Below are 25,838 nucleotides of genomic sequence, written 5' to 3'. Positions count from 1 at the left end.
AAACTTCCATCTATTAAGCAGACAGCAGAAACTATTCTTAATATTTTCAACTCCTGGATGAGCTGTCTGGTACTGTTCTTGACTTGAAGGCAATGTCTAAGAGCAAATTATTAGTAAACTTTAACATACTTATCCACGCATTAATTTTAACTATAAAATACACATTAATAAATTAATTTTTTTTTTGCACAGTGAAGTAAAGAAACAGTAATATTATTGAAAAAATGAACACTAGTATTAATTGATGCCTTGACCTGTTACATTATTTACTGTTATTAAAGGACAGTAACTATTTCCTTATACTGTACTTAAAATCAGTTTGTCCATCAACCTAACCTAAGAAATAGACAATATCAAATATAATTGATAAATGCAATAATGAAGACTTTACATTTCAGGTCCACAATAATATTTTGTAGCATTGGGTAGCAAATTGCTCAATTCCAATAATATTATGCATTAATGCTAAAGATTAGTGATTTTTTTTTAGTTATATTTCTTTAGTAACATTTACATGTGCAACCCAGTACCACAACTCTGTCAAAACACTTTTTTGTGCTTTACTTGTAACTTATACAGTATTTTTAATTTCTTATAATATGGCACAAGGATGACTAACATATTAATGGCCTTTGACTTTGCTACTAATGCCATATTCTCCAGTAAACTGCGAAAAAAAGGCAGCTACATTAATAATCACATTCATGCAGTTCCCTCATTTCATGCAAAAATTCTTTGGAAATGGGCTCAGATCTCCAAAAACATTATATTTCTAGGGCATATTTTGGACAGATAAGCTTACATACTAATCACACAATAAGGATCCTACACATTTCTAGAAAATGGAATTTGCAATGAATGCAATTTTTTGTTAATGCAAGTGAACAAACCCTGAAATTTGCAAGCTTTTGAATCCATGAAATTCAATTATACAAAGTTTTACTAAAGAATATCTAGTGAACAGCCTTGACCCTTTGTGAGTTTCTACACTATACAGCTAGCCCTCCACTTTCACGAGTTCCACTTTTGTGAGCTTCGAACATTCACAAATGCCCAATACAGCTCAAACAATTTTTTCATGACGAAGACCCATCGATGTTAAGGGCTTTGAAGGTGATGAGCAACACTGATAGGAGCATAATTCCCTACAAAACTCTGTTTGTAGTTATGAAGAGGAAACAGCCTCAGTTGCCTATCACAATGTTCTTCACAAGGAAGCCTGCCACTACCCCTACTGCCTCACCTGAACCCCAATCCATGGCAGAGTCTGACTCTGTTGCTAACTCTGACTCTAGCGATGTCGGCAGTGATGCTGGCAATGAAGAGTTAGAATCCACACACTAGACTCATCATGCCATGCAGTTACACTCCATATAATCACCTCCATTCAACTGTTATTAGTAACTGCATGGCTATCATCATCATCACAAGTCGTCAGAGTTCGTCTACCTAACCTTACGAGTGGTGAGTGTTTTATTTATTCATTATTTGTTATTAACCCTTAAACTGTCCAAGCAGATCTATATTCACATGCGTAGTGCTCCAAAAGTAGATCTACGTTTTTTACATATTTTCAAATATAACAAAAAAAAAGAAAGTAGATCAAAGTTTTTTACACGTTTTCAAATGTAAAAAAAAAAAAAACGATTACTTTTTTTTACATACTTTCAAATGTTGAAAAACGTAGATCTACGTTTGGACAGTTTAAGGGTTAAACCATAACATGTATATACAATATTTTACGATGTTTTCATGTGTTTTATGATTGTGGTTCAATAGGTTAAGGAAGCAGTATTGTTAGGCTAAATAAATGCTCTTGTTATATTTCCCTACAATATATTTATGCATCAAAACATTCACGAATGCTACAGTACAGTATCATCATATCTGCACACCAAACATTTGTGAATTTTCAAGATTTGTGAGGTTCTTGGTCCTCTAACCCTCGCGAATGTGGAGGGCCTCCTGTATCAATTTGTTATGGCTTGGTGCACAACACCTAAATTGATAACCATTTTCATTCTATAGGTACTCATTATTTGTCTCACACCCAAATCTCTTCATCTGGCATTTATCTGTTTTATGAATGCCACTTACATATAGAAAAGAGCAACATTTAAATATATGACCCCTGAAAACAAAATAGCCTCAAATTTAAAATAAATATTAAACCATAAAGAATTCTGTATTACAGTACATATTTAAAAATTCCAGATTCACAAGATTTCCAGGAACATAACCCTCTTGAACTTGGGGATTCAACTGTATCTTGAAAGCTCTCATCTGACTGCCACAACACAACTTCGGTTTCTTATAAATATACGAGTATATGGTAGCTGCCATTTGTAAGTACTATACATACAGTACTGGACAATATATGCGAGTGACCGAGATTAAAAAACTGCACTTTGTGCTCATGCCAAAAAATATTATTGTATTTTCCAGCATATAAGGTGCAGTTCCTTCCCCCTTCAAAAAAACTCAAAGAAAAATCAGCCTGTGCTATATTTGCTTAGGATCAGGAACAAGGGCAGGCTAAGCAGATTAGTGGCAAATGGCGATTTCAGTGCTGTGGTACCAATAAACTGAACCCCACACACCCACCTTACAAAACTGTTTCCCTAGATAACTTTGGCGATTAGTAACTATTACATATTATAATTTACATCTTCTTTCTTCTTTCAACGTACCAGCCGTATCCCACTGAGGTGGGGTGGCCCAAAAGAAAAAACTGAAGTTTCTCCTTTTAAATTTAGTAATATATACAGGAGAAGGGGTTACTAGCCCCTTGCTCCCGGCATTTTAGTCGCCTCTTATGACACGCATGGCTTACAGAGGAAGAATTCTGTTCCACTTCCCCATGGAGATAAGAGGAAATAAACAAGAACAAGAATTAGAAAGAAAATAGAAGAAAACCCAGAGGGGTGTGTATATGCTTGTACATGTATGTTTAGTGTGACCTAAGTGTAAGTAGAAGTAGCAAGACTTACCTGTAATCTTGCATATTTATGAGACAGACAAAAGACACCAGCAATCCTACCATCATGTAAAACAATTACAGGCTTTCGTTTTACACTCACTTGGCAGGACGGTAGTACCTCCCTGTGCGGTTGCTGTCTACCAACCTACTACCTACATTAATTTACTTATTACCAATATGTAATAGGTGAACCAGCATCAGCAGTTATAAATAATTGTAAGGTAGCCATTTGTAAACAACAGACAGTCTTGTTTGTTCTGGTAGCTGGCAACAGTGGAGCAGGTGACAGGCTGCATAAGGTTTCATCTCATTCAGCTACACTGTGCAAATGAGCAGCCTACCACTAGCTCTAAGCAGTACATACGTACTGCATTATTTTCATTTTACCCAAAATATGCCTGCCAAATTGAGGAGCTCCTTATATCCTGGAAAATATAGTAATTTACTCATACAGTATTATTTTTAATATGTTCAGCAACAGTTCTGTAGAAGTCATCATTAAAATACAGCAATAGTAACTTTATATAAAGTACATGTGAATATTCCTATATTATGTCCACACTTTTAATTTAATATGAAACATTTTAAGACTGCAATATTTCAAAGTACAGTACCTGTATTTTACCAGACAAAATAAAACATACCATTAGCTGTATTTGTTGAGGCTGTCTTATGCTGCTGCATTTTATGTGTAAATCTTTAAAATGTGATCTGATGCAAAAAATAAGACTGCTTCACATGTTTACCAACTAATGACAATGACAAGATCGTGTAAATATTTTTGTAGCGAGACCCAGAACATAAATGACATATTAGTTAATAAATGCAGATACTTTCTTGGAAGAACTGGGCACAAAACTTTCACACTGTATTGCTTTCATTTAAGGAAAAGCTTAACGATGGGACGGATCAGGAAAATACATCTCTAATATCCCCTGATAATTTCACCAGAATGACAGCTCTTAAAAAATGGAGTATAAATACTTATTTACTTTAGGTTAAATATACCAACATATTGTACATAAAAATTTTATATATATATATATATATATATATATATATATATATATATATATATATATATATATATATATATATATATATATATATATATATATAAACATACATACATACATACATACATACATACATACATACATACAATACAGTATACAGTACACACCTATTTTAACTTTTATCGCATATATATTTACCGTACATAGCCACAGGTAAATATTTGAGCGTAAAGGATTTCCTCTGATAGTACACAAGTGCTGGCATAGAAAATATTCCCTACCACATACAAGTGCTAGTGTAGAAAGTGTTCCTTACCACACACAAGTGCTAGTGTAGAAAGTGTTCCTTACCACACACAAGTGCTAGTGTAGAAAGTGTTCCTTACCACACACAAGTGCTGGTGTAGGAAGTATTCTCTACCACACACATGTGCTGGTGTACCAAAAGTTTCATACCACACAAGTGCTAGTGTAGCAATGGTTACCTACCACACAAAAGTGCTGATGTAGGATATGTTCTCTACCACACACAAATGCTGGTTTAAGACATGTTATATACCACATACTGAGTATTCCCTACCACACAAAACACTGGCTTCATAACCGCAGGAAAAATGGTACTTTCTCTGTCACTAGGAAATCAGAGCTTGTATTTACACCTGAAATAGTCATTACAAGATGATATACATTACTTGGTCACTCGCTTACACACAGTTTCTCATCTCCATACACTATATATTAAGGTCACCATTATAAAATGATAGAGAAGTTTGTTTTGCCATGTGACAATAATATACACTGTGACCAAAGGACTTTATCCATCATTTCCAAATCTACTGACCCAGGGGATTTTGTCCCATATTTCCAAAGTCCGCTAAATGGAGATTCGTTAAATTTAGGTCTGTTAAATGAAGGGTTCACTTTTAATTCTTTCACTGAATTGTGGCAAAATAATAAACATTAATGCCTGAGTGATTTTTTGCCAGCAAGATAAACCTCACTTCCTCTACAAAACTGCTTTATAAGCCAAAATTATACATTAAGATTCTTTAGCTTTCTACACACATTTCTAGTACAACCACACCAACTTTGATTCACCCTTTTCACATATACCTTACCTTCATACACTTCTTCCCTGCCTTCTTTTTTTTGGCACTGTACGACCCATACAGGTTTAGCACTTTTTCAATGGATATAATAATAATTACTGATAATAATCTATTATGATTATTTCTTTGTTTTTATTAGGCAACATCATTTGCATTAAATATTTAGTAAAGTATCAGTAATGCATGTGTTTGGTTTTATAATGTGGGTTAATATCTGTCCTAAATGATCGACACTTTTCCTTGTAGCTTTGCATCTTATGAAGAATTTGTTGGTGCCAGTGTGCACTGTGCTCCTGTCTGCCAGGTACTGATGTGCTCTGAAGTCCTAAGTGCTGATGTCCAATGGTGAGTGTTTCTCTTCTTTACCATCACCTAGCATTGCTCACACTAAAAGAATAGATGGAAATATTAATTATACTTCTATTAATTATATGTACTTCTATTACTAATTCCTTTAATAGATGCTGCTCATATTTGTAACTGACAGGCAGAATTATTATTCTAGTCATTATTTATTCTTTGCAATAAAACAGTAATTGAAAACAAAACTCTTCAATATGCTACAAGAGCTGAATGCAACCAAGAAATTATTAAAATCCTATACAGTGGCTTGGTTGGTAACGCACTCGCCTCACACAATGAGTGTCCATGGTTCAATGCCCCACATGGGAAAACAACAGGCATAGCCCCACTCCACAAAGGGGGCAGTAAAGCAACAGCAAAGAACTACAGACCGATAGCACTAACATCCCATATCATAAAAATCTTTGAAAGGGTCCTAAGAAGCAAGATCACCACCCATCTAGAAACCCATCAGTTACACAACCCAGGGCAACATGGGTTTAGAACAGGTCGCTCCTGTCTGTCTCAACTACTGGATCACTACGACAAGGTCCTAAATGCACTAGAAGACAAAAAGAATGCAGATGTAATATATACAGACTTTGCAAAAGCCTTCGACAAGTGTGACCATGGCGTAATAGCGCACAAAATGCGTGCTAAAGGAATAACAGGAAAAGTCGGTCGATGGATCTATAATTTCCTCACTAACAGAACACAGAGAGTAGTCGTCAACAGAGTAAAGTCCGAGGCAGCTACGGTGAAAAGCTCTGTTCCACAAGGCACAGTACTCGCTCCCATCTTGTTCCTCATCCTCATATCCGACATAGACAAGGATGTCAGCCACAGCACCGTGTCTTCCTTTGCAGATGACACCCGAATCTGCATGACAGTGTCTTCCATTGCAGACACTGCAAGGCTCCAGGCGGACATCAACCGAATCTTTCAGTGGGCTGCAGAAAACAATATGAAGTTCAACGATGAGAAATTTCAATTACTCAGATATGGTAAACACGAGGAAATTAAATCTTCATAAGAGTACAAAACAAATTCTGGCCACAAAATAGAGCGAAACACCAACGTCAAAGACCTGGGAGTGATCATGTCGGAGGATCTCACCTTCAAGGACCATAACTTGTATCAATCGCATCTGCTAGAAAAATGACAGGATGGATAATGAGAACCTTCAAAACTAGGGAGGCCAAGCCCATGATGACACTCTTCAGGTCACTTGTTCTATCTAGGCTGGAATATTGCTGCACACTAACAGCACCTTTCAAGGCAGGTGAAATTGCTGACCTAGAAAATGTACAGAGAACCTTCACGGCGCGCATAACGGAGATAAAACACCTCAATTACTGGGAGCGCTTGAGGTTCCTAAAACTGTATTCCCTGGAATGCAGGCGGGAGAGATACATGATTATATACACCTGGAAAATCCTAGAGGGACTAGTACCGAACTTGCACACGAAAATCACTCACTACGAAAGCAAAAGACTTGGCAGATGATGCAACATCCCCCCAATGAAAAGCAGGGGTGTCACTAGCACGTTAAGAGACCATACAATAAGTGTCAAGGGCTCGAGACTGTTCAACTGCCTCCCAGCATACATAAGGGGGATTACCAACAGACCCCTGGCAGTCTTCAAGCTGACACTGGACAAGCACCTAAAGTCGGTTCCTGACCAGCCGGGCTGTGGCTCGTACGTTGGTTTGCGTGCAGCCAGCAGCAACAGCCTGGTTGATCAGGCTCTGATCCACCAGGAGGCCTGGTCACAGACCGGGCCGCGGGGGCGTTGACCCCCGGAACTCTCTCCAGGTAAACTCCAGGTAAGATGGGTGGAAAAGTTGGGCGTTTCCTTACACCTGCTATCCGTTCACCTAGCAATAAGTAGATACCCAGATGCTAATCACCTTACACCTGACATCCCTGTTCACGTAGCAATAAGTAGGTACCTGGATGTTAGTCACCTTACACCTTGTGTCCCTGATTCGCCTTGCAGTAAGTAGATCCCAGGGTGTCAGCTGACTAGTGTGAATCACATCCTGGAGGACAAGATTAAAGGACCACAATTGTAATATGACATACAGTCCGCAATGACACACTGACTCAGTGGCGTCGTAAGGTAGGGGCCCGGATGACACCATTTAGGGGTGACACCATAGAGCCTCTAAAGGTGACTAATGCACAAAACAGAGCTGCAGCAACATAAGAGAAAAATCGTTCATTTCTATATAGCTCATTATATGATTATGGAGTACAAATAGGCCTATATAGCGAAAATCATTGATTCTGATGATATAGATGATTTTGCAAAATTGAAGGCAAGGAAATGTAAGATCAGATTCACTGAGATGTTACCCGTACTCAAGGTTAAATCAGAACAAGTATTTCTCTGATATTGCAATGTTTTCCTTTATTTTTCATTTTTTATTTTTTTGGGCCTTGTTGAAGATGAATAAATGTTGGATCTGTTGCCTGTACTCAAAGTGGTATCTGAGTTTATGTTTCCTCAACATTACTAGAATTATTTATTTTATCATTAATAAAGTTGAAAAGTATTCTCCTGTTTGGTTTATGGCCCTTAAACGTTCTTATTGCTAAACATTAGTCACTGGTTATGCAGTAATGATGTAACTGGAGTTTACTCCCCCCATTTCATGGGGGGTGACACCAAAGATTCTGCCCCGGGTGACACCAACCCTAGCGATGCCACTGCACTGACTTTCTTGGGTTAGCCTGGGTGGCTAACCCTCCCCGGGTTAAAAAATCTCAAATCTCATCTTTTATGGTACCTAGTGTTTGGCTATTAGGTTATCCTTGGTTAATTTACACATATGACAGTTTTAAGAATCTAAAAAACATGAATATAAATTAAAAACTAATATTAATTTATTTCTACTGTATGGTTGTGGACATGAGTATACAGTGGAACCCCGAATATCGGCTGTAATCCATTCCAGAAGGTCGGTTTAAATTCGAAGCAATATTTCCCCTGAGAATTAATGTAAATACAATTAATCTGTTCCAGACACCCAAAAATAATAAAAAAAAATGCATTCTGTATAGATTAACTATAGTTTTATGTACACAAAACAATGACAATTACATATAAATGAACATTTAAATCATTATTACATACCTATATTGAAGACTCTTGTTGGCGTATGGAAGACAGGGAGGAGGAGGTTATTGTTTGGAAGGGGAATCCCCCTCCATAATGATTTCAGGTATCAAGTCCCTCTTTTAATAGCACTAGGACCAGCTCGAGAGTCACTGGACCCCTGTTGTACAAAGAATGTCCAGAGAGGTCTGTTTCTGGTGTCTCTAAGATTTGCCTGAAGCGGGCCAAGATTTTGTCACTGAACATGTTGTAGATATGGTTTGTTTCAGCTTGGTCAGGGTGATATTTCCCAGCAAAAGCTTGCACCCTACCCCACACTGCACAAATCTCCTTAATCTCTGAAGAAGGCACTTCTCTCCCTCCTCTGAAGCAAGTTCCTCAGCTGTGGTCTGTTGCTGTTCCAGTTGAAGGTGCTGCAGCTCTTCAATGGTTAGCTCTTCCCTGTGGTCCTTCACCAACTCTTGCACATCCTCACCACTCACATCCAACCCCATGGACTTCCCCAAAGACACAATAGATTCCACAACAGGCATAGGGTCATCAGGGTCAGCCTCAAACCCTTCAAAATCCTTCTTGAGGACACATTCTGGCCACAACTTTCTCCAAGAAGTGTTCAAAGTCCTAGAAGTCACTCCCTGCCAAGCCTTACCTACAAGGCTTATGCAGCTGTAGATACTGAATTGATACCTCCAGAACTCTCTTAGGGTCAATTCAGTGTCCGAGGTCACTTCAAAGAACCTTTGAAACAATGCTTTTGTGTAGACTTTTTGAAGTTAGAAATGACCTGCTGGTCCATGGGCTGGATGAAAGGAGTGGTGTTAGGAGGCAAGAACTTCACTGTTATAAAACTGAAATCCCTAGACAATTGGTCTACCAAGTTTGGAGGATGAGCACGAGCACTGTCCATTACCAGGAGGCACTTGTGGCAATTTATTGTCCTGTCGGTATTTTTTCACACTTGGCCAAACACTTCATGGACCCAGTCAATGAAAATTTGCCTTGTGACCTATGCCTTATTGTTAGCCCTCCACATCACACACAATTTACTCTTGATGACATTGTTTTTCTTGAACACTCTGGGATTTTCAGAGTGATACACCAGTAAAGGCTTCACTTTGAAATCCCCACTAGCGTTAGCACAGAACAAAAGAGTTAGCCTATCCTTCATAGGCTTGTGTCCTAGAAGTGCCTTTTTCTCCTGTGTGACGTAGGTCCTCTTTGGCATTTTCTTCCATAAGAGGCCTGTTGCATCACAACTGAACACTTGTTGGGGGTGGAATTCTTCAGTCTCTACATACCCCTTGAATTCCTGCACAAATTTTTCAGCTGCATGTTCGTTTGTACTTGCAGCCTCACCATGCCTTACAACACTGTATGCCACTATGCTTCTTAAATCTGTCAAACCACCCTCTGCTGGCCTTAAATTCACTAACATCAGCACTAGTTCTAGGCATTTTCTTTATGAGATCTGCATGCAACTGCCTTGCCTTTTCACAAATGATTATCTCTGAAACACTATCTCCTGCTAACTGTTTTTTGCTGATCCACAACAACTTCTCCACATCTTCCATTGTTCGTCATCTCTTTTTTTTTAACATGTTTACCCCTTTCACCATATCAGCTTCCTTGATTTGTTCTTTCTTTGCCAGGAGGAAGTGATTGTTGATTTGGATTTCTAATACATCCTGGCAAGGTCCAGCACCCGCACACCACTCGTATTTTTCAATAACTTATTTCTTAAATTCCATCGTGTTTCTCACTTTCTTTGCCAAAGGAACTTTACTAGGCACTTTCTTTGGGCGCATGGTGGCTTATTTCACAGCCACGCTTAATAAACAAGCACGAAAACCAATGGATTTTAAGGAAATGTTTGGATGAATGCACAGAGTATGTGCTCATAAACCGAGAGACACAGGGAGACTGACTCACCTGCGCGTGGTGTCCTGGCGGGAGGCGGGCTGATGCGTATAATACTACCGATTTGCAAGGCACTGGTTGAAATTTGGAGCAAAATTTCTTCCCAAAACTGACCTAAATACGATTTGGCCGATAAACGCAGCGGCTGATATTCGGGGTTCCACTAACTCAAAACAAAATAAAAATTTATATTACGAATTAATGTTTGTGTACTAACCTAACAGGATATATACACTGAGAGGCGTTTGTATCCTGTTAGGTTTTACAAAAGGGCATTCCTGCCTTACGAATTTAACTTTTTTCAGTAAGGTATTTGAGGAGGTAGATCATGGTAATGAATGTGATATTTTGTATATGGACTTCAGTAAGGGTTTTGATAGAGTCCTACACTGGAGACTATTGAGGAAAATTAAGGCGCATGGAATGGGAGAAATTTTTCCTGGATAGAGGCATGGTTGACAGATAGGTAGCAGAGAGTTTGCATTAATGAGGAGAAATCAGAGTGGGGAAGTGTCATGAGCAGTGTTCCACAGGGGTCAGTGTTAGGCCCCGTGTTGATCACAATCTACATAAACGACATATTGTTACTATTATAATCAAAGAAAGTGCTAAACCGACAAGGGTCATACAGCGCTGCAGGGCAGAAAAAAGTGCCGAGGCAATAAACACCTACGTGGAGAGGGGATAAGAAGTGAGGGGAGAAAAGAGTTGGAAGGGACACTAAGGGCTATGTGTCAAAGTTTGTACAGTAAAACAGTTGCTGACAAAAAGTAAAAAAGTGATTGTAAGTCAAAGGCAGGGCTGTTTGCAAGAAGAGAAGATAAAGTAAGAGTGGTAGGGCAGCGGCATCGTTGGAGGTACATGTATATCCTGCGAGCTCAATGGTAAACTGGGCAATTGACAAGAAAGTGAAGAACCGAAATAGGGACCTGACAAACCTCACAGAGGGGAATAGGGCATTGTTCCACGAGATATCCATGGGTAAGGCGCGTATGGCCAATGCAGAGCTGGGAAAGGGCAGTCTTCCGAGAATGGCAATGGTGGTAAGAAAATGGCCACAAACCTAAAGGCGGTTTAATAACATGCAATTTCTTATGGTGCATGCCCGACCACCGTTGTTGCCAACGGCTGCGAAGACGGGCCGCTGACCGCGCAGCAGCATCCGCTTGTTCATTGCCCTGCACATCATCGTGTCCAGGGATCCACCAGAAAACAACGTATTTGTTTTTGCTAGCCACATGGCACAACCATAGTTGGATACGAAGGACTAATGGATGAAGGGAATTAAATTGTTTAATGGCTTGTAAGGCACTAAGGGAATCTGAAATGATCACAAATGTAAAAAGAGACATACGTATATGTAATACGAAGAAGCACTATGAGGATGGCATACAACTCGGCAGTAAAAATACTAGCCGACAACATCGTCAGGGAAACCCAACGTAATCAGAAGATTTAGAACCATCAGTATAAACAGTGATGGCATGAGCACGTGACCAGAAGTGATTGAGAAAAAGAGAGTGGGAAGCAGTCGTAGGCAGGAGAGCTTTGGTGCATGGTAGTGGGGGAGAACAGACATCATGAATCGTTGGAACTTCTCAATGGGGAACGGAAAAGGCAGATGCTAAATGAACATACAAGGCAGGCAACTGAAGAGAAGACCAGAGTGAGCAAAGATGAAGAGAAAATGGTCAGAGTAGGCAGGGGCACCAAACAATGGACTTCTACTAATGTCTGAGACCAACCTATACGTAGAAGAAACACAAAGATCATGAGCACGGACAAAGTAACGACGATCAGCTAAGTAAGGAACATTCGCCTCTGCATAGAGGCTTTCAACAAGGGATGAACGAAAAGCACCAAGGCATAAATGGAGACCTTGGTGATGAAGGGGATCTAACTTAGAAAGAGTTGTAGGAGAAGCCGCAGAATAGACTTGGTTGCCATAATCCAGCCTGGACAAGACTAGGGTGGAATGTAAATGGAGGAGAGTTCGGGGATCTGCTCCCCATGAACGATGTGCGAGAATTTTAAGGAGATTCAGTTGACCATGGCAAGTTGCCTTCAAAGAAGAAATGTGAGGTTTCCATGTCAACCAGCGATTGAAGAGAAAGCCAAGAAATGACCATATCACATTCTGGAATACGTGACCCGTGTAAATACGATGAAATATCTGGGATAAGAGGACGTCTAGTGAAGGTAATGAAACGGGTTTTCATACTAGAAAATTTAAAGCCATGAGAAGGGGTCCAATGGGAAACTCAGTCAATCACATCCTGAAGGGAGACTGCTACCAAGCGACAGTCAGTGCCTGAGTAAGTTATAGTGAAGTCATCCATATTAAGTGATGACCAAATATGCAATGGAAGAACGGAAGGTAGGTCATTTATATCTAAGAAAAAAAAGGTAGTGCTAAGGACACAACTTTGTGGGACTCCCTCGGCTTGTACAAAGTCTGAGGAAAGCAAGGTGCGAACATGGACCCAAAAATGTCTGTCAGATAAGAAAGCAGCAAGGAAGGCTGGTAGATTACTGTGGAGGCCTAAGGAGTGGGCTAGGGCTAAAATGTTGTACCTCCAAGATAAAAAAAAAAAGAAAAGACTACAAGGACAGAGTGTTTGTTAGCAAAGACATTTCGCACGTACGTATCTAAGTGGAGCATGGAGTCCAAAGTAGAGTGGCCCTTGCGAAAGCCATATTTGTGAGGGGAAAGACTACTGTGAGTCTCCAAGAACCATATCAGATGTCTGTTCACCAATCGTTCCATCACCTTGCATACTACACTGGTCAGAGCAATGGAACGATAGTGGAAGGTTTGTGAAATGGTTTGTGAAATGCTAGTACGATGGCAGATTTCCATTGTTGAGCGAGAACCCCCTCGCGCCCCAACAAGACTGAAAAGATACAAAAGGACTGGAAGGGCCGTAGAATGCAAATGTTGTAGCATACTGATATGAATATCATCAGGTCCAGCTGCCGTTGGCTGGCAAACAGAAAGCATGGACTCTAGCTCAAGGAGAATGAAAGGTACGTTATACAGCTCCATTCCATTAGAGGAGAAAAACAAGGGCAATTGCTCCTTGGCAGACTTAGATGCAAGAAATGAGGTACAAAGGTGAAGCCCTTGGTAGACACAGACAAGATAATTCCTAATTTCTGGGCAACTTCAAGAGGATCTGCAACACCAACACCAGTAACTCGCAAAATGGGAACTGGGTCCATAGTGTACTTGCCACACAACTTCCGTACCTTCTTCCAAACTGCACATAAAGGAGAAGATGAGGTAATGGTAGACACAGTCTTGCCAATGAGTACATTTAGTGTTGTGTTGTGCATGATGCGGTGAGCAACTACCCTTGCCCGCTTAAAATCTGACAATTGCTCTGAGGTCAGATTATATCGATAATGGCCTCATACGGCATGTTTCAAATGCACTGCATGGGCACATGTATTAGACCACCAAGGCATGCATGTCTGAGAATGCCTGCCTGAGGCTTGAAGAATAGAATGTGATGCCGGAGTCAAAACTAAGGTCGAAGTAAGAAGAATAGGAAAGTGATCACTGTCCTGTAAATCCGGGAGAACAGACCAAGCGTAATCAAGTGCAATTGACGAGGAACAGATAGAAAAATCAATGCAAGAGAGAGACAGAGTGCGAGTCAAAATGAGTAGGAGCACCCGTATTTAAAACATTAAGAGGATGAGAAGCCAGAATTCTCTCCAACTGATGACTACAAGTCACAGTGGGACCCTCCCCACAGATGATGGTGAGCATTAAAATCACCTAACAAGATGGGCGACAGTAGAGAAGAGATCAAAAATGGAACATCAGAGATACAAAATGCGTGGGAGGGGGAAAGATAGAGAGAGCAAACTGTACACCATCTGTGTAAATAAATACGAGTTGCAGTATAACAGAGCAGAGAATGAACAAAAACTTGTTGATAGGGTATACCAACGTGCGCTCTCATTAAATAATTCATCAGGAAAGGAATCAGAAGAATGTAACAGCGCACAGCCCGAAATGGGACGAATAACAGCTGAACGAATTCTGGGTTCTTGTAACCCGACACATATTGGGGAAAATGGGAGAGTAACACTTGGAGTTCTCCCCATTACCCCTGAGGCCATGGATATTCCATTGTACCTGGAGTTTACCTGGAGAGAGTTCCGGGGGTCAATGCCCCCGCGGCCCGGTCTGTGACCAGGCCTCCTGGTGGATCAGAGCCTGATCAACCAGGCTGTTACTGCTGGCTGCACGCAATCCAACGTACGAGCCACAGCCCGACTGGTCAGGTACCGACTTTAGGTGCTTGTCCAGTGCCAGCTTGAAGACTGCCAGGAGTCTATTGGTGATCCCTCTTATGTATGCTGGGAGGCAGTTGAACAGTCTCAGGCCCCTGGCACTTATTGTATTGTTTCTTAACGTGCTAGTGACACCCCTGCTTTTCATTTGGGGGATGTTGCATCGTCTGCCAAGTCTTTTGCTTTCATTGCGAGTGATTTTCGTGTGCAAGTTCGGTACTAGTCCCTCTAGGATTTTCCAGGTGTATATAATCATGTATCTCTCCAGCCTGCGTTCCAGGGAATACAGGTTTAGGAACCTCAAGCGCTCCCAGTAATTGAGGTGTTTTATCTCCGTTATGCGTGCCATGAAGGTTTTCTGTACATTTTCTAGGTCAGCAATTTCACCTGCTTTGAAAGGTGCTGTTAGTGTGCAGCAATATTCCAGCCGAGATAGAACAAGGGACCTGAAGAGTGTCATCATGGGCTTGGCATCCCTAGTCATTTTTCTAGCAGCTGTGATTGATACAATGTTATGGTCTTTGAAGGTGAGATTCTCCGACATGATCACTCCCAGGTCTTTGACGTTGGTTTTTCGTTCTATTTTGTGGCTGGAATTTGTTTTGTACTCTGATGAAGATTTAATTTCCTCGTGTTTACCATATCGGAGTAATTGAAATTTCTCATCGTTGAACTTCATATTGTTTTCTGCAGTCCATTGAAAGATTTGGTTGATGTTCGCCTGGAGCCTTGCAGTGTCTGCAATGGAAGACACTGTCATGCAGATTCGGGTGTCATCTGCAAAGGAAGACACTGTCATGCAGATTCGGGTGTCATCTGCAAAGGAAGACATGGTGCTGTGGCTGACATCCTTGTCTAGTTCAGATATGAGGATGAGAAACAAGATGGGAGCGAGTACTGTACCTTGTGGAACAGAGCTTTTCACCATAACCGCCTCGGACTTTACTCTGTTGACTACTACTCTTTGTGTTCTGTTTGTGAGGAAATTATAGATCCATCTACCAACTTTTCCTGTTATTCCTATAGCACGCATTTTATGCGCTATTATGCCATAGTCACACTTGTCGAAGGCTTTTGCAAAGTCTGTATATATTACATCTGCATTCTTTTTGTCTTCTAGTGCATCTAGGACCTTGTGAAAAAGAACGGTTAGAAGTAAGTACATCGGTGTTCATTGAGGGTTTCGTCTCCGCAGTATAGTTGGAGATAGCGTCAAGTGTCTCAGCAGATAAGGAAGATGCCAACACGATGATTTCAGAGACAGGTGAGGTAGAGCAAGTAGAGACTGGGGTAACTACGGAGGCAATCAAAGAGGTCTGAGAAGGGCGGGGAGTATGAGCCTGGAAAGATGCACTGGTGGGGGCAGAAGAGTCCTGCAGTGGAACAGGAGAGGGAGGAGATTGGAAGGTAACTAGGGAAGAAGACGGGGGAAGGGGGACGAACAGGAGAAGAGGGGACTATATGAGGGGGGTGAACCTGCACTTTCGTGTTAGAAACGGGGTGAGAACTAGTCACCGAGGTAGAAGGTAGATTCAACTTCACAGGTGATAGACATGAAGAGGGTGTAGGCTTGCGTGATCTCGTAGACTGAGAAACTAGCGAGTGAAATGAAGTAGAAGCAGCAGGAAGAGGCACAGAGGTAGGAGTCTCAGGATAAAACTGCAAAAGAATTAGAAACGGGGGTGACCCCAGAAGACATGGTAGCAGAGGAGCTGGTAGGTGGGAGGACCGTCAAGGTTGGACGTCTCCGAGCTACTCGAGAACAGGAAACACGAGAAAGATTTCCCTGAAGGCGGAGCTGAGAAAGCCATAGCGTAAGGCCTTCACTCTCCTTAAGATAATGGATTTCTCGTTCATTAGTCTTGTAGCCAACAGGCCTTAAACCCCATTAACTCATTACAACTTTTTAATATTTAAGATTTCATTTCATATAAACCATTTCCTTTAATATCAGTACCTTGAATCCTGTGAGGACGGGGGTCTTGATCTTAAGAACTGGACTTGTCACTTTTGAAAACATATGGGGTAGAGTTATGAGCTCTACCCCACACAACTTTTTGCAGTTTGAAGACGTTTTGGGCTTTAATATTTGTTTACCTTATGAAAGCATACTGAACTTTCTATTCTAAAATACAGAATAATCTTATAAGGTTGCTTAACAAAAATCGTGAAATCGATATTCTCTTGTCACTGTTATTGTCGTAGGCATCAATGATTGAACAACATATGCTGTTTTAGCCTAGTCCCGCTAAGTTTTTAACTTATTTAACGTAACCAATATATATTGGTTACATACACACACACACATTATATATAATTATATATATATATATATATATATATATATATATATATATATATATATATATATATATTTATATATATATATATATATATATATATATATATATATAATGTCGTGCCGAATAGGCAGAACTTGCGATCTTGGCTTAAATAGCAACGCTCATCTTGCCATATAGGACAAGTGAAAATTTGTGTATGCAATAATTTCGCCAAAATCCTTCTGAACCTAACGAAAAAAATATATTTCACTGTGTTTGTTTAGTATTAAATTATTGTAAACAAATCTAAAATATATATAGTTGGGTTAGGCTAAAATAAATTGTTCTTGCTATAATAAGGTTAGGTAAGTTTTCTAAGATTCTTTTGGTGCAAAATTAAAAATTTTTACATTAACATTAATGAAAAAAATATATCTTTAAACGTATAAGAGAAAAATTTTAGAAAGGACTTAATTTTAAATGAGTTCTTGCTAATTGACCAGTTTTACATATTCGGCACGACATATATATATATATATATATATATATATATATATATATATATATATATATATATATATATATATATATATATATATATATATAAACACTGATCTCAGGCTGAAGGAGACTCGAACCTACTTACCTTGGAACAAGGTACGCAGTGCTTTACCAATCTACCCACATTGGACCAATACCTTGGAGTCCAGCTTGCGGTAGACTTTGATCCAAGGCAGCCAGCTTTCAGGGAGAAGGCTTACAGCTTTTCATCTCATTCCCTGCATGCATCGCCTGCTCTTGGGAATTCCTTGCATTGTTAATATCTCTAGTAAGGCTGATGCATGCAGGGGATGAGATGAAAAGCTGTAAGCCTTCTCCCTGAAAGCTGGCTGCCTTGGATCAAAGTCTAGCGCAAGCTGGACTCCAAGGTATTGGTCCAGTGTGGGTAGATTGCTAAAGCACTGCGTACCTTGTTCCAAGGTTGGTAGGTTCGAGTCTCCTTCAGCCAGAGATCAGTGTTTGTGTATATTTCGCCTGCTCTAGCGAATTCCTTGCGCATATATAATATATATAATATATATTATATATATATATATATATATATATATATATATATATATATATAATATATATTATATATATATATATCGTGCCGAATAGGCAGAACTTGCGATCTTGGCTTAAATAGCAACGATCATCTTGCCATATAGGACAAGCGAAAATTTGTGTATGCAATAATTTCGCCAAAATCATTCTGTTTAGTATTAAATTATTGTAAACAAATCTAAATTATATATAGTTGGGTTAGGCTAAAATAAATTGTTCTTGTTATAATAAGGTTAGGTAAGTTTTCTAAGATTCTTTTGGTGCAAAATTAAAAATTTTCACTTTAACATTGAAAAAAAAAATATCTTCAAACGTATAAGAGAAAATTTTAGAAAGGACTTAAGTTTAAACGAGTTCTTGCTAATTGACCAGATTTACGTATTCGGCACTATATATATATATAATGTCGTGCCGAATATGTAAAACTGGTCAGTTAGCAAGAACTCATTTAAAATTAAGTCCTTTCTAAAATTTTCTCTTATACGTTTAAAGATATATTTTTTTCATTAATATTAATGTAAAAAATTTTAATTTTGCACCAGAAGAATCTTAGAAAACTTGACTCACGAAATCGTAATGACACGATTGCAAACAAACCATACCCCGGCCGGGGGTATGGTTTGTGGTCTAGTGGCTAACGCGACGGGCTGGAGTTTTGAGACACTCTGACAGCGGGTTCAATCCCGGCCTGGGGTATGGTTTGTTTGCAATTGTGTCATTACGATTTCGTGAGTCATGTTGACGGCAGTGAAGGGACTTGAGCTCGAGTTCGTCACGGCCACGCTAGCTAGAGATTCGTCTGTAAAAACTTGCATTTGTGGTCACAGTGGTGCCTGTGCTAACCTTCCTATGGTTTAGAAATATACCTAGTTGGACGAATCTTATTGTGGCTAGCTGGTCTAGTGGCTAACGCGACGGGCTGGAGTTTTGAGACACTCTGACCGCGGGTTCAATCCCGGCCGGGGTATGGTTTCTTAGAAAACTTACCTAACCTTGTTATAACAAGAGCAATTTATTTTAGCCTAACCCAACTAAATATATTTTATATTTGTTTACAATAATTTAATACTAAGCAAACACAGTGAAATATATTTTTTTCGTTAGGTTCAGAATGATTTTGGCGAAATTATTGCATACACAAATTTTCACTTGACCTATATGGAAAGATGAACGTTGCTATTTAAGCCAAGATCGCAAATTCTGCCTATTCGGCACGACATATATATATATATATATATATATATATATATATATATATATATATATATATATATATATATATATATTACATACACATAATATTACATACACATAATATTACATACACATAATATTACATACACGAGTATATGACTCCTGTACGAAACTAGCCCCATGTGTAATCTTTAATATAAGAATACTGGATGTTATGAATATTTGTTTAGCCTACTTTTGTCCTAAATTATGTATACCTTATACATTCCTTGTATATCACAAAGAAATAAAACAATAATAACAACAACTGTTAACATCAGAGTACAGGTGCCACTGCGTAAATATTTTTTTATAACTCGTGAAATCGCTTCCGAAACTTGTACAAATAATTATAGTATTTCCAAAGTCGTCGATGCAATACCCAACGTTTGTCGGCGATAGATAAATGGCAAGAGAAGGTAAAAATATATAACTGGATATATGAGGGTATGGTGGCAAGAGTATGCTGACCACATGCAACCAGCGTCAGTATGGACGAGACCAGCAGAGGTGGTGGGTGTGCGCGGGTGTTCATGAGTAAGTAGTATTTTATTACTTTATTTATGGGGAAGCTTAAGCCTGTACCGGTCACACACTGCCTGGCAAATGGGAGGTAAAAATACTTGATCACAGGTACCCAAAAAAAGAAAATTCCTGGATCGAGAGCTCAACGTCGGGGTCTGAGCACATCAAACTGGGTAGCGCTGTGAACTGAGCAATATCTTATACACCAGTGTCCCACAAGGGAGGTTCCTCCAGGCCTGTCAGAACCTTTATCCAAGGATGTGACCTGACTCCCTTGGAACGAGGCGGATTTCCTCCTATTCCCAGGCGCTGTACGACCCTAACGGGTTTAACGCGTCTCCTATCCATGTAATAATTGTACGTCAGTGGAATATATTTTTATGCATCTAATACCCTAGTGGTTTTTGTTCTTTTTATATGCATCTAATATAAATTATATATATATATATATATATATATATATATATATATATATATATATATATATATATATATATATATATATATATATATATATATATATATTGTAGGCTTGCTTAAATAACTGCAACTGACATATTTTCCCCCACCCTCCCAACACCAGGCCATGGAGAACGACAAAGAATTTATTGAACACGAAGACTTAGAGAACGATCGTCTCAGCGTGGAGTCGATGTGTTTGAGCAGTGGTACAATTTCTCCAGAAGTGTTGGACATCACGACAAACAGCAGTTTCTTGCATCACCTTCCAAATGCACAAGACATTGTAACTGAGGTTACAGACTTCAATTCTACACACTGTAGTATGGAACAAGAAAGCAATATGCTACGTTCCTCTGAAGCTGAAAACACTTTAGACAGTGAGTCTGTGGCAGTGGCAGACCTATCTTTTAAACTGTTCCCGACCGTAGACTCCAAACATTTCCCATCATGGATGGAGACACTTGCGCCACTCCTCGCCCAGTTTTGGAGAAACACTCCTCGAGCGACGTTTGACTGTATGGTGTCACGTTTAAAGAGGCATTTATTTTTGACGGAAGATGGTAAACTATCTATCAACCTTGTCGCTGCGGCCATACTAGGACTTCATCCTATGATTGAAGGACGACGATATTCACATGATGATATTCAGGCTCCAAAGACGTTGCCTTGTATTTTAAGAGAGAGACTATCTTGTGGATTATTCGTCCCAATGGTACACATATTGTATGGCGAGGCGCTTATGAACGGTCATGGATACCATGTGAATGCCTGTGGTCAGAAAGTCGGAGCAGAGCCATATCCCATCAGTCTTCAGGACTCGCCACCGAAGGAGTTTTGCACTCTAGTCAAACGCATTGACATCATAAGAGGAATGACTTCGCATGGATTAGCGTTGGCATTCCGCTTTCCCTACCTGGCTTCCAAAATGCATGGACTCTTACATTTTATGTGGACCTTCTTGTTCACTAAAAGGATGCCTGTAGCTGCGGGCATGGAGCTTTATGATGCGTTTTTTCAAGAGTTCGAGAAACAACTTTGCCTATTACAAGTGATGCCCATAGACAAATTTCCTTCCAGGCTGATTAAGTGTGTCTATGCCAAATACCCCAAAAAACTAGTTTGCAACACCTAACATGCATCCTACACTGATAATAATGAATTTAGCTCCATGACAAAACCTATTCATATTTCAAGCAACCTTCTATTTGTATTTCCTGCTAATTTTACAAAAAAAATTATAGTTTCATGCATTATTCATATCTTTAGTGTAATACAATTCGTAACTGAGTACTACCACTACTATTTTACACGTGCTCACTATATATTACCATTAATTACATTCCTAGGAGAATACAAAGCACTTTATTTTTCTACGTTAATAAATAACTTCATAATTCACTTCGTTTCATTTGACATTTTTTTTTTTTTTTTTTTTATTGCCTGTCACAGTTGAATGTTAACAGTTGGGTATTTTCACTGCTGAAACTCGGCTCTATATCATCTCGGTGGTTCAGCGCTTAGTTTTGATAATAATCACGGCTGAAACGCTATGCCTGCACAAGAGGCTTCAGTCGGATTCAGCACTGGAAGCAGTAATACTTTCACGATTGACCCTTGTCAGTTTAGCGCTTTATATGATATAATACTGACGCGATCAGTCCAGACAAAGAAGCCTAACTTGAACATTACGATAACCAAGTGTTGCAAGTGTTTTATTCGTCAACTTTTCAGTATGTATACCATCAGTATTAAACAGCTCTTGATTTAAATGCACCTGCTCTCCCCTTGGATCAAACTTGAACCTCCCATTTTTCAGGCAATGACCCATGTGGGTTGAGTGTACCAAATGATTGTAATGGGATGCTCCTTTATGCCGATCCCCCTTGATTATAACAACAACCCCCCTTGATTAGAATAATCCTTTATGCCGGTGAAGGGTTAATAATCCCTTGTATCGAATCAATGTCTTGCGTTCCCCAGGAGCTTTGCAACCGATATGGGTTTGGCGTTTTCCCAGAAACAGGAGGGACCCTTTCCCCATCATGGAACAAGTGTGCCAGATGAGAGGCTGACATGCTATCCTTGCTCAAGCAGCTTCATACCTGAAGCCGGAAAGTCTCTCTCCAAGGAAATTAGGTCCCCCCTTTTCCTTGGATCAAACCTGATTGCTACTCATTCCCCGGGCGCTAAATGACCCCTACGGGTTTACCGTTTTACCCTGGTTAAAATAAATACATGATAAATCAGGCAGTTGCTACCATCAGTCGAGCTGCAGGCTTACACATTGCGGTAACTAGTGACATGGTCCTCAGACAAATAGAGAAACTAAAACCTAACAAATCCCCAGGTCCTGATGAACTGTTTGCAAGGGTGTTAAAGGAATGTAAAGAGGAACTTAGCATACCTCTGCTACAAACTGGCATAGTGCCTGATAAGTGGAAAATGGCAAATGCAATACCTATTTACAAGGCAGGTGACAGGTCCTTGGCTTCGAACTATAGACCAATAAGCCTTACCTCCACAGTGGGAAAATTTATGTTATCAATAATTGCCGAAGCAATTCGTAGCCATCTTGATAGGCACAGATTGATTAATGAATCTCAACACAGTTTTACAAAGGGGCGTTCCTGTCTTACGAATTTACTAACTTTTTTCACTAAGGTGTTTGAGGAGGTAGATCATGGTAGTGAATATATTGTGTATATGGACTTCAGTAAGGCTTTCGATAGAGTTCCACACCAGAGGCTACTCAAGGATGGAGCACTGTACCAGACCCAGCAGCACAAGCTAGTTGGGTCCAACTCACACCCACCCACACCCACTCATGTATTTATCTAACCCATTTTTAAAACTACACAACGTTTTAGCCTCAATAACTCTACTTGGGAGCTTGTTCCACTCATCCACAACTCTATTACCAAACCAGTACTTTCCTATATCCTTCCTGAATCTGAATTTTTCCAACTTGAAACCATTGCTGCGAGTCCTGTCTTGGCTGGAAATTTTCAGCACGCTATTTACATCCCCTTTATTTATTCCTGTTTTCCATTTATACACCTTGATCATATCCCCCCTAATTCTACGCCTTTCGAGAGAGTGCAGATTCAGGGCCCTCAGTCTATCCTCATAGGGAAGATTTCTGATACATGGGATCATCTTTGTCATCCTCCTTTGTACGTTTTCCAGAGCATTTATATCCATTCTGTAATACGGTGACCAGAACTGAGCAGCATAGTCTAAATGAGGCCTAACAAAGGATATATAGAGTTGAAGAACAACCTGAGGACTTCTATTATTTATACTTCTAGATATGAAGCCAAGAATTCTGTTAGCTTTATTGCGAACACTAATGCACTGTTGTCTTGGTTTTAGGTTACTGCTAACCAGAACTCCTAAATCCTTTTCGTAATCGGTAGTATTAAGATCTACATTATTTAGTTTATATGTGGCATGGTTATTTAACTGTCCAACATTTAGAACTTTGCATTGGTCAATATTAAACTGCATCTGCCACTTCTCCGATCATTGCGTCAGTCTATTCAAATCATCCTGGAGTGCTCTAATGTCCTCATTAGAATGAATTGGAGGGCCTATTTTGGTGTCATCAGCAAATTTGCTTATGTCGCTATTTATTCCCTCATCTATGTCGTTTATGTAAATTGTTTACAACGGGCCCAACACTGACCCCTGAGGAACACCACTTGTGACGTGCCCCCATTTATGCAAACTCTCTGCTGTCTATTTGTCAGCCATGCCTCTACCAGGAAAAAAATTTTCCTCCTATTCTGTGTGCCCTAAGTTTCCTCAATAGTCTCTGGTGTGGAACTCTATCGAAAGCCTTACTGAAGTCCATATAAATATCATATTCAATGTAAAAAGGAATGTAAAGAGGAGCTTAGCACACCTTTGGCTAATCTTTTCAACATATCACTACAAACTGGCATGGTGCCAGATACCTGGAGGTTACCTGGAGGTTATTCCGGGGATCAACGCCCCCGCGGCCCGGTCCACGACCAGGCAAATGGCAAATGTGATACCTATTTTCAAAACAGGTGACAGGTCCTTAGCTTCGAACTATAGACCAATAAGCCTAACCTCCATAGTGGGAAAATTTATGGAATCAATAATTGCCGAGGCAGTTCGTAGCCACCTTGAAAAGCATAAATTAATCAACGAATCTCAGCATGGTTTTACAAAGGGGCGTTCCTGCCTTACGAATTTATTAACTTTTTTCACTAAGGTATTTGAGGAGGTAGATCATGGTAATGAATATGATATTGTGTATATGGACTTCAGTAAGGCTTTTGACAGGGTCCCACATCAGAGACTATTGAGGAAAATTAAAGCACATGGAATAGGAGGAGAAATTTTTTCCTGGATAGAGGCATGGTTGACAAATAGGCAGCAGAGAGTTTGCATAAATGGGGAGAAATCAGAGTGGGGAAGTGTCACGAGCGGTGTTCCACAGGGGTCAGTGTTGGGCCCCCTGCTGTTCACAATCTACATAAACGACATAGATGAGGGCATAAAGAGCGACATCGGCAAGTTTGCCGATGACACCAAAATAGGCCGTCGAATTCATTCTGACGAGGACATTAGAGCACTCCAGGAAGATTTGAATAGACTGATGCAGTGGTCGGAGAAGTGGCAGATGCAGTTTAATATAGACAAATGCAAAGTTCTAAATGTTGGACAGGACAATAACCATGCCACATATAAACTAAATAATGTAGATCTTAATATTACGGATTGCGAAAAAGATTTAGGAGTTCTGGTTAGCAGTAATCTGAAACCAAGACAACAGTGCATAAGTGTTCGCAATAAAGCTAATAGAATCCTTGGCTTCATATCAAGAAGCATAAATAATAGGAGTCCTCAGGTTGTTCTTCAACTCTATACATCCTTGGTTAGGCCTCATTTAGATTATGCTGCACAGTTTTGGTCACCGTATTACAGAATGGATATAAATTCTCTGGAAAATGTACAAAGGAGGATGACAAAGTTGATCCCATGTATCAGAAACCTTCCCTATGAGGATAGACTAAGGGCCCTGAATCTGCACTCTCTAGAAAGACGTAGAATTAGGGGGGATATGATTGAGGTGTATAAATGGAAGACAGGAATAAATAAAGGGGATGTAAATAGTGTGCTGAAAATATCTAGCCTAGACAGGACTCGCAGCAATGGTTTTAAGTTGGAAAAATTCAGATTCAGGAAGGATATAGGAAAGTACTGGTTTGGTAATAGAGTTGTGGATGAGTGGAACAAACTCCCAAGTACCGTTATAGAGGCCAGAACGTTGTGTAGCTTTAAAAATAGGTTGGATAAATACATGAGTAGATGTGGGTGGGTGTGAGTTAGACCTGATAGCTTGTGCTACCAGGTCGGTTGCCGTGTTCCTCCCTTAAGTCAATGTGACCTGACCTGACTAGGTTGGG

The 25,838-nt window shown here is 39.8% G+C and overlaps 1 protein-coding gene across 2 annotated transcripts; it reads left to right on the top strand.

Annotated features, from left to right (window-relative positions):
* The first annotated feature begins 336 nt into the window (after nucleotides 1-336).
* LOC128704145 (uncharacterized) lies at nucleotides 337-21,788 on the top strand. Of its 2 annotated transcripts, XM_070099022.1 has the most exons (4): nucleotides 337-1,464; nucleotides 2,215-2,345; nucleotides 5,352-5,450; nucleotides 20,522-21,788. In XM_070099022.1, exons 3-4 carry the CDS (start codon nucleotides 5,448-5,450, stop codon nucleotides 21,530-21,532), a joined length of 1,014 nt encoding a protein of 337 aa, XP_069955123.1. In that variant the 5' UTR covers nucleotides 337-1,464; nucleotides 2,215-2,345; nucleotides 5,352-5,447; the 3' UTR covers nucleotides 21,533-21,788. The 2 variants fall into 2 exon arrangements, with proteins under 2 accessions (XP_069955123.1, XP_053655178.1); XM_053799203.2 differs by lacking the exons at nucleotides 337-1,464; nucleotides 2,215-2,345; nucleotides 5,352-5,450 and adding an exon at nucleotides 19,605-19,950.
* Nucleotides 21,789-25,838: the final 4,050 nt, after the last annotated feature.

This window comes from Cherax quadricarinatus, chromosome 66, assembly GCF_038502225.1.
Source record: "Cherax quadricarinatus isolate ZL_2023a chromosome 66, ASM3850222v1, whole genome shotgun sequence".
Classification (NCBI taxonomy): domain Eukaryota; kingdom Metazoa; phylum Arthropoda; class Malacostraca; order Decapoda; family Parastacidae; genus Cherax; species Cherax quadricarinatus.
Note: the sequence above shows the minus strand (reverse complement) of the source record. Positions and strands in the feature narration are given on the sequence as shown.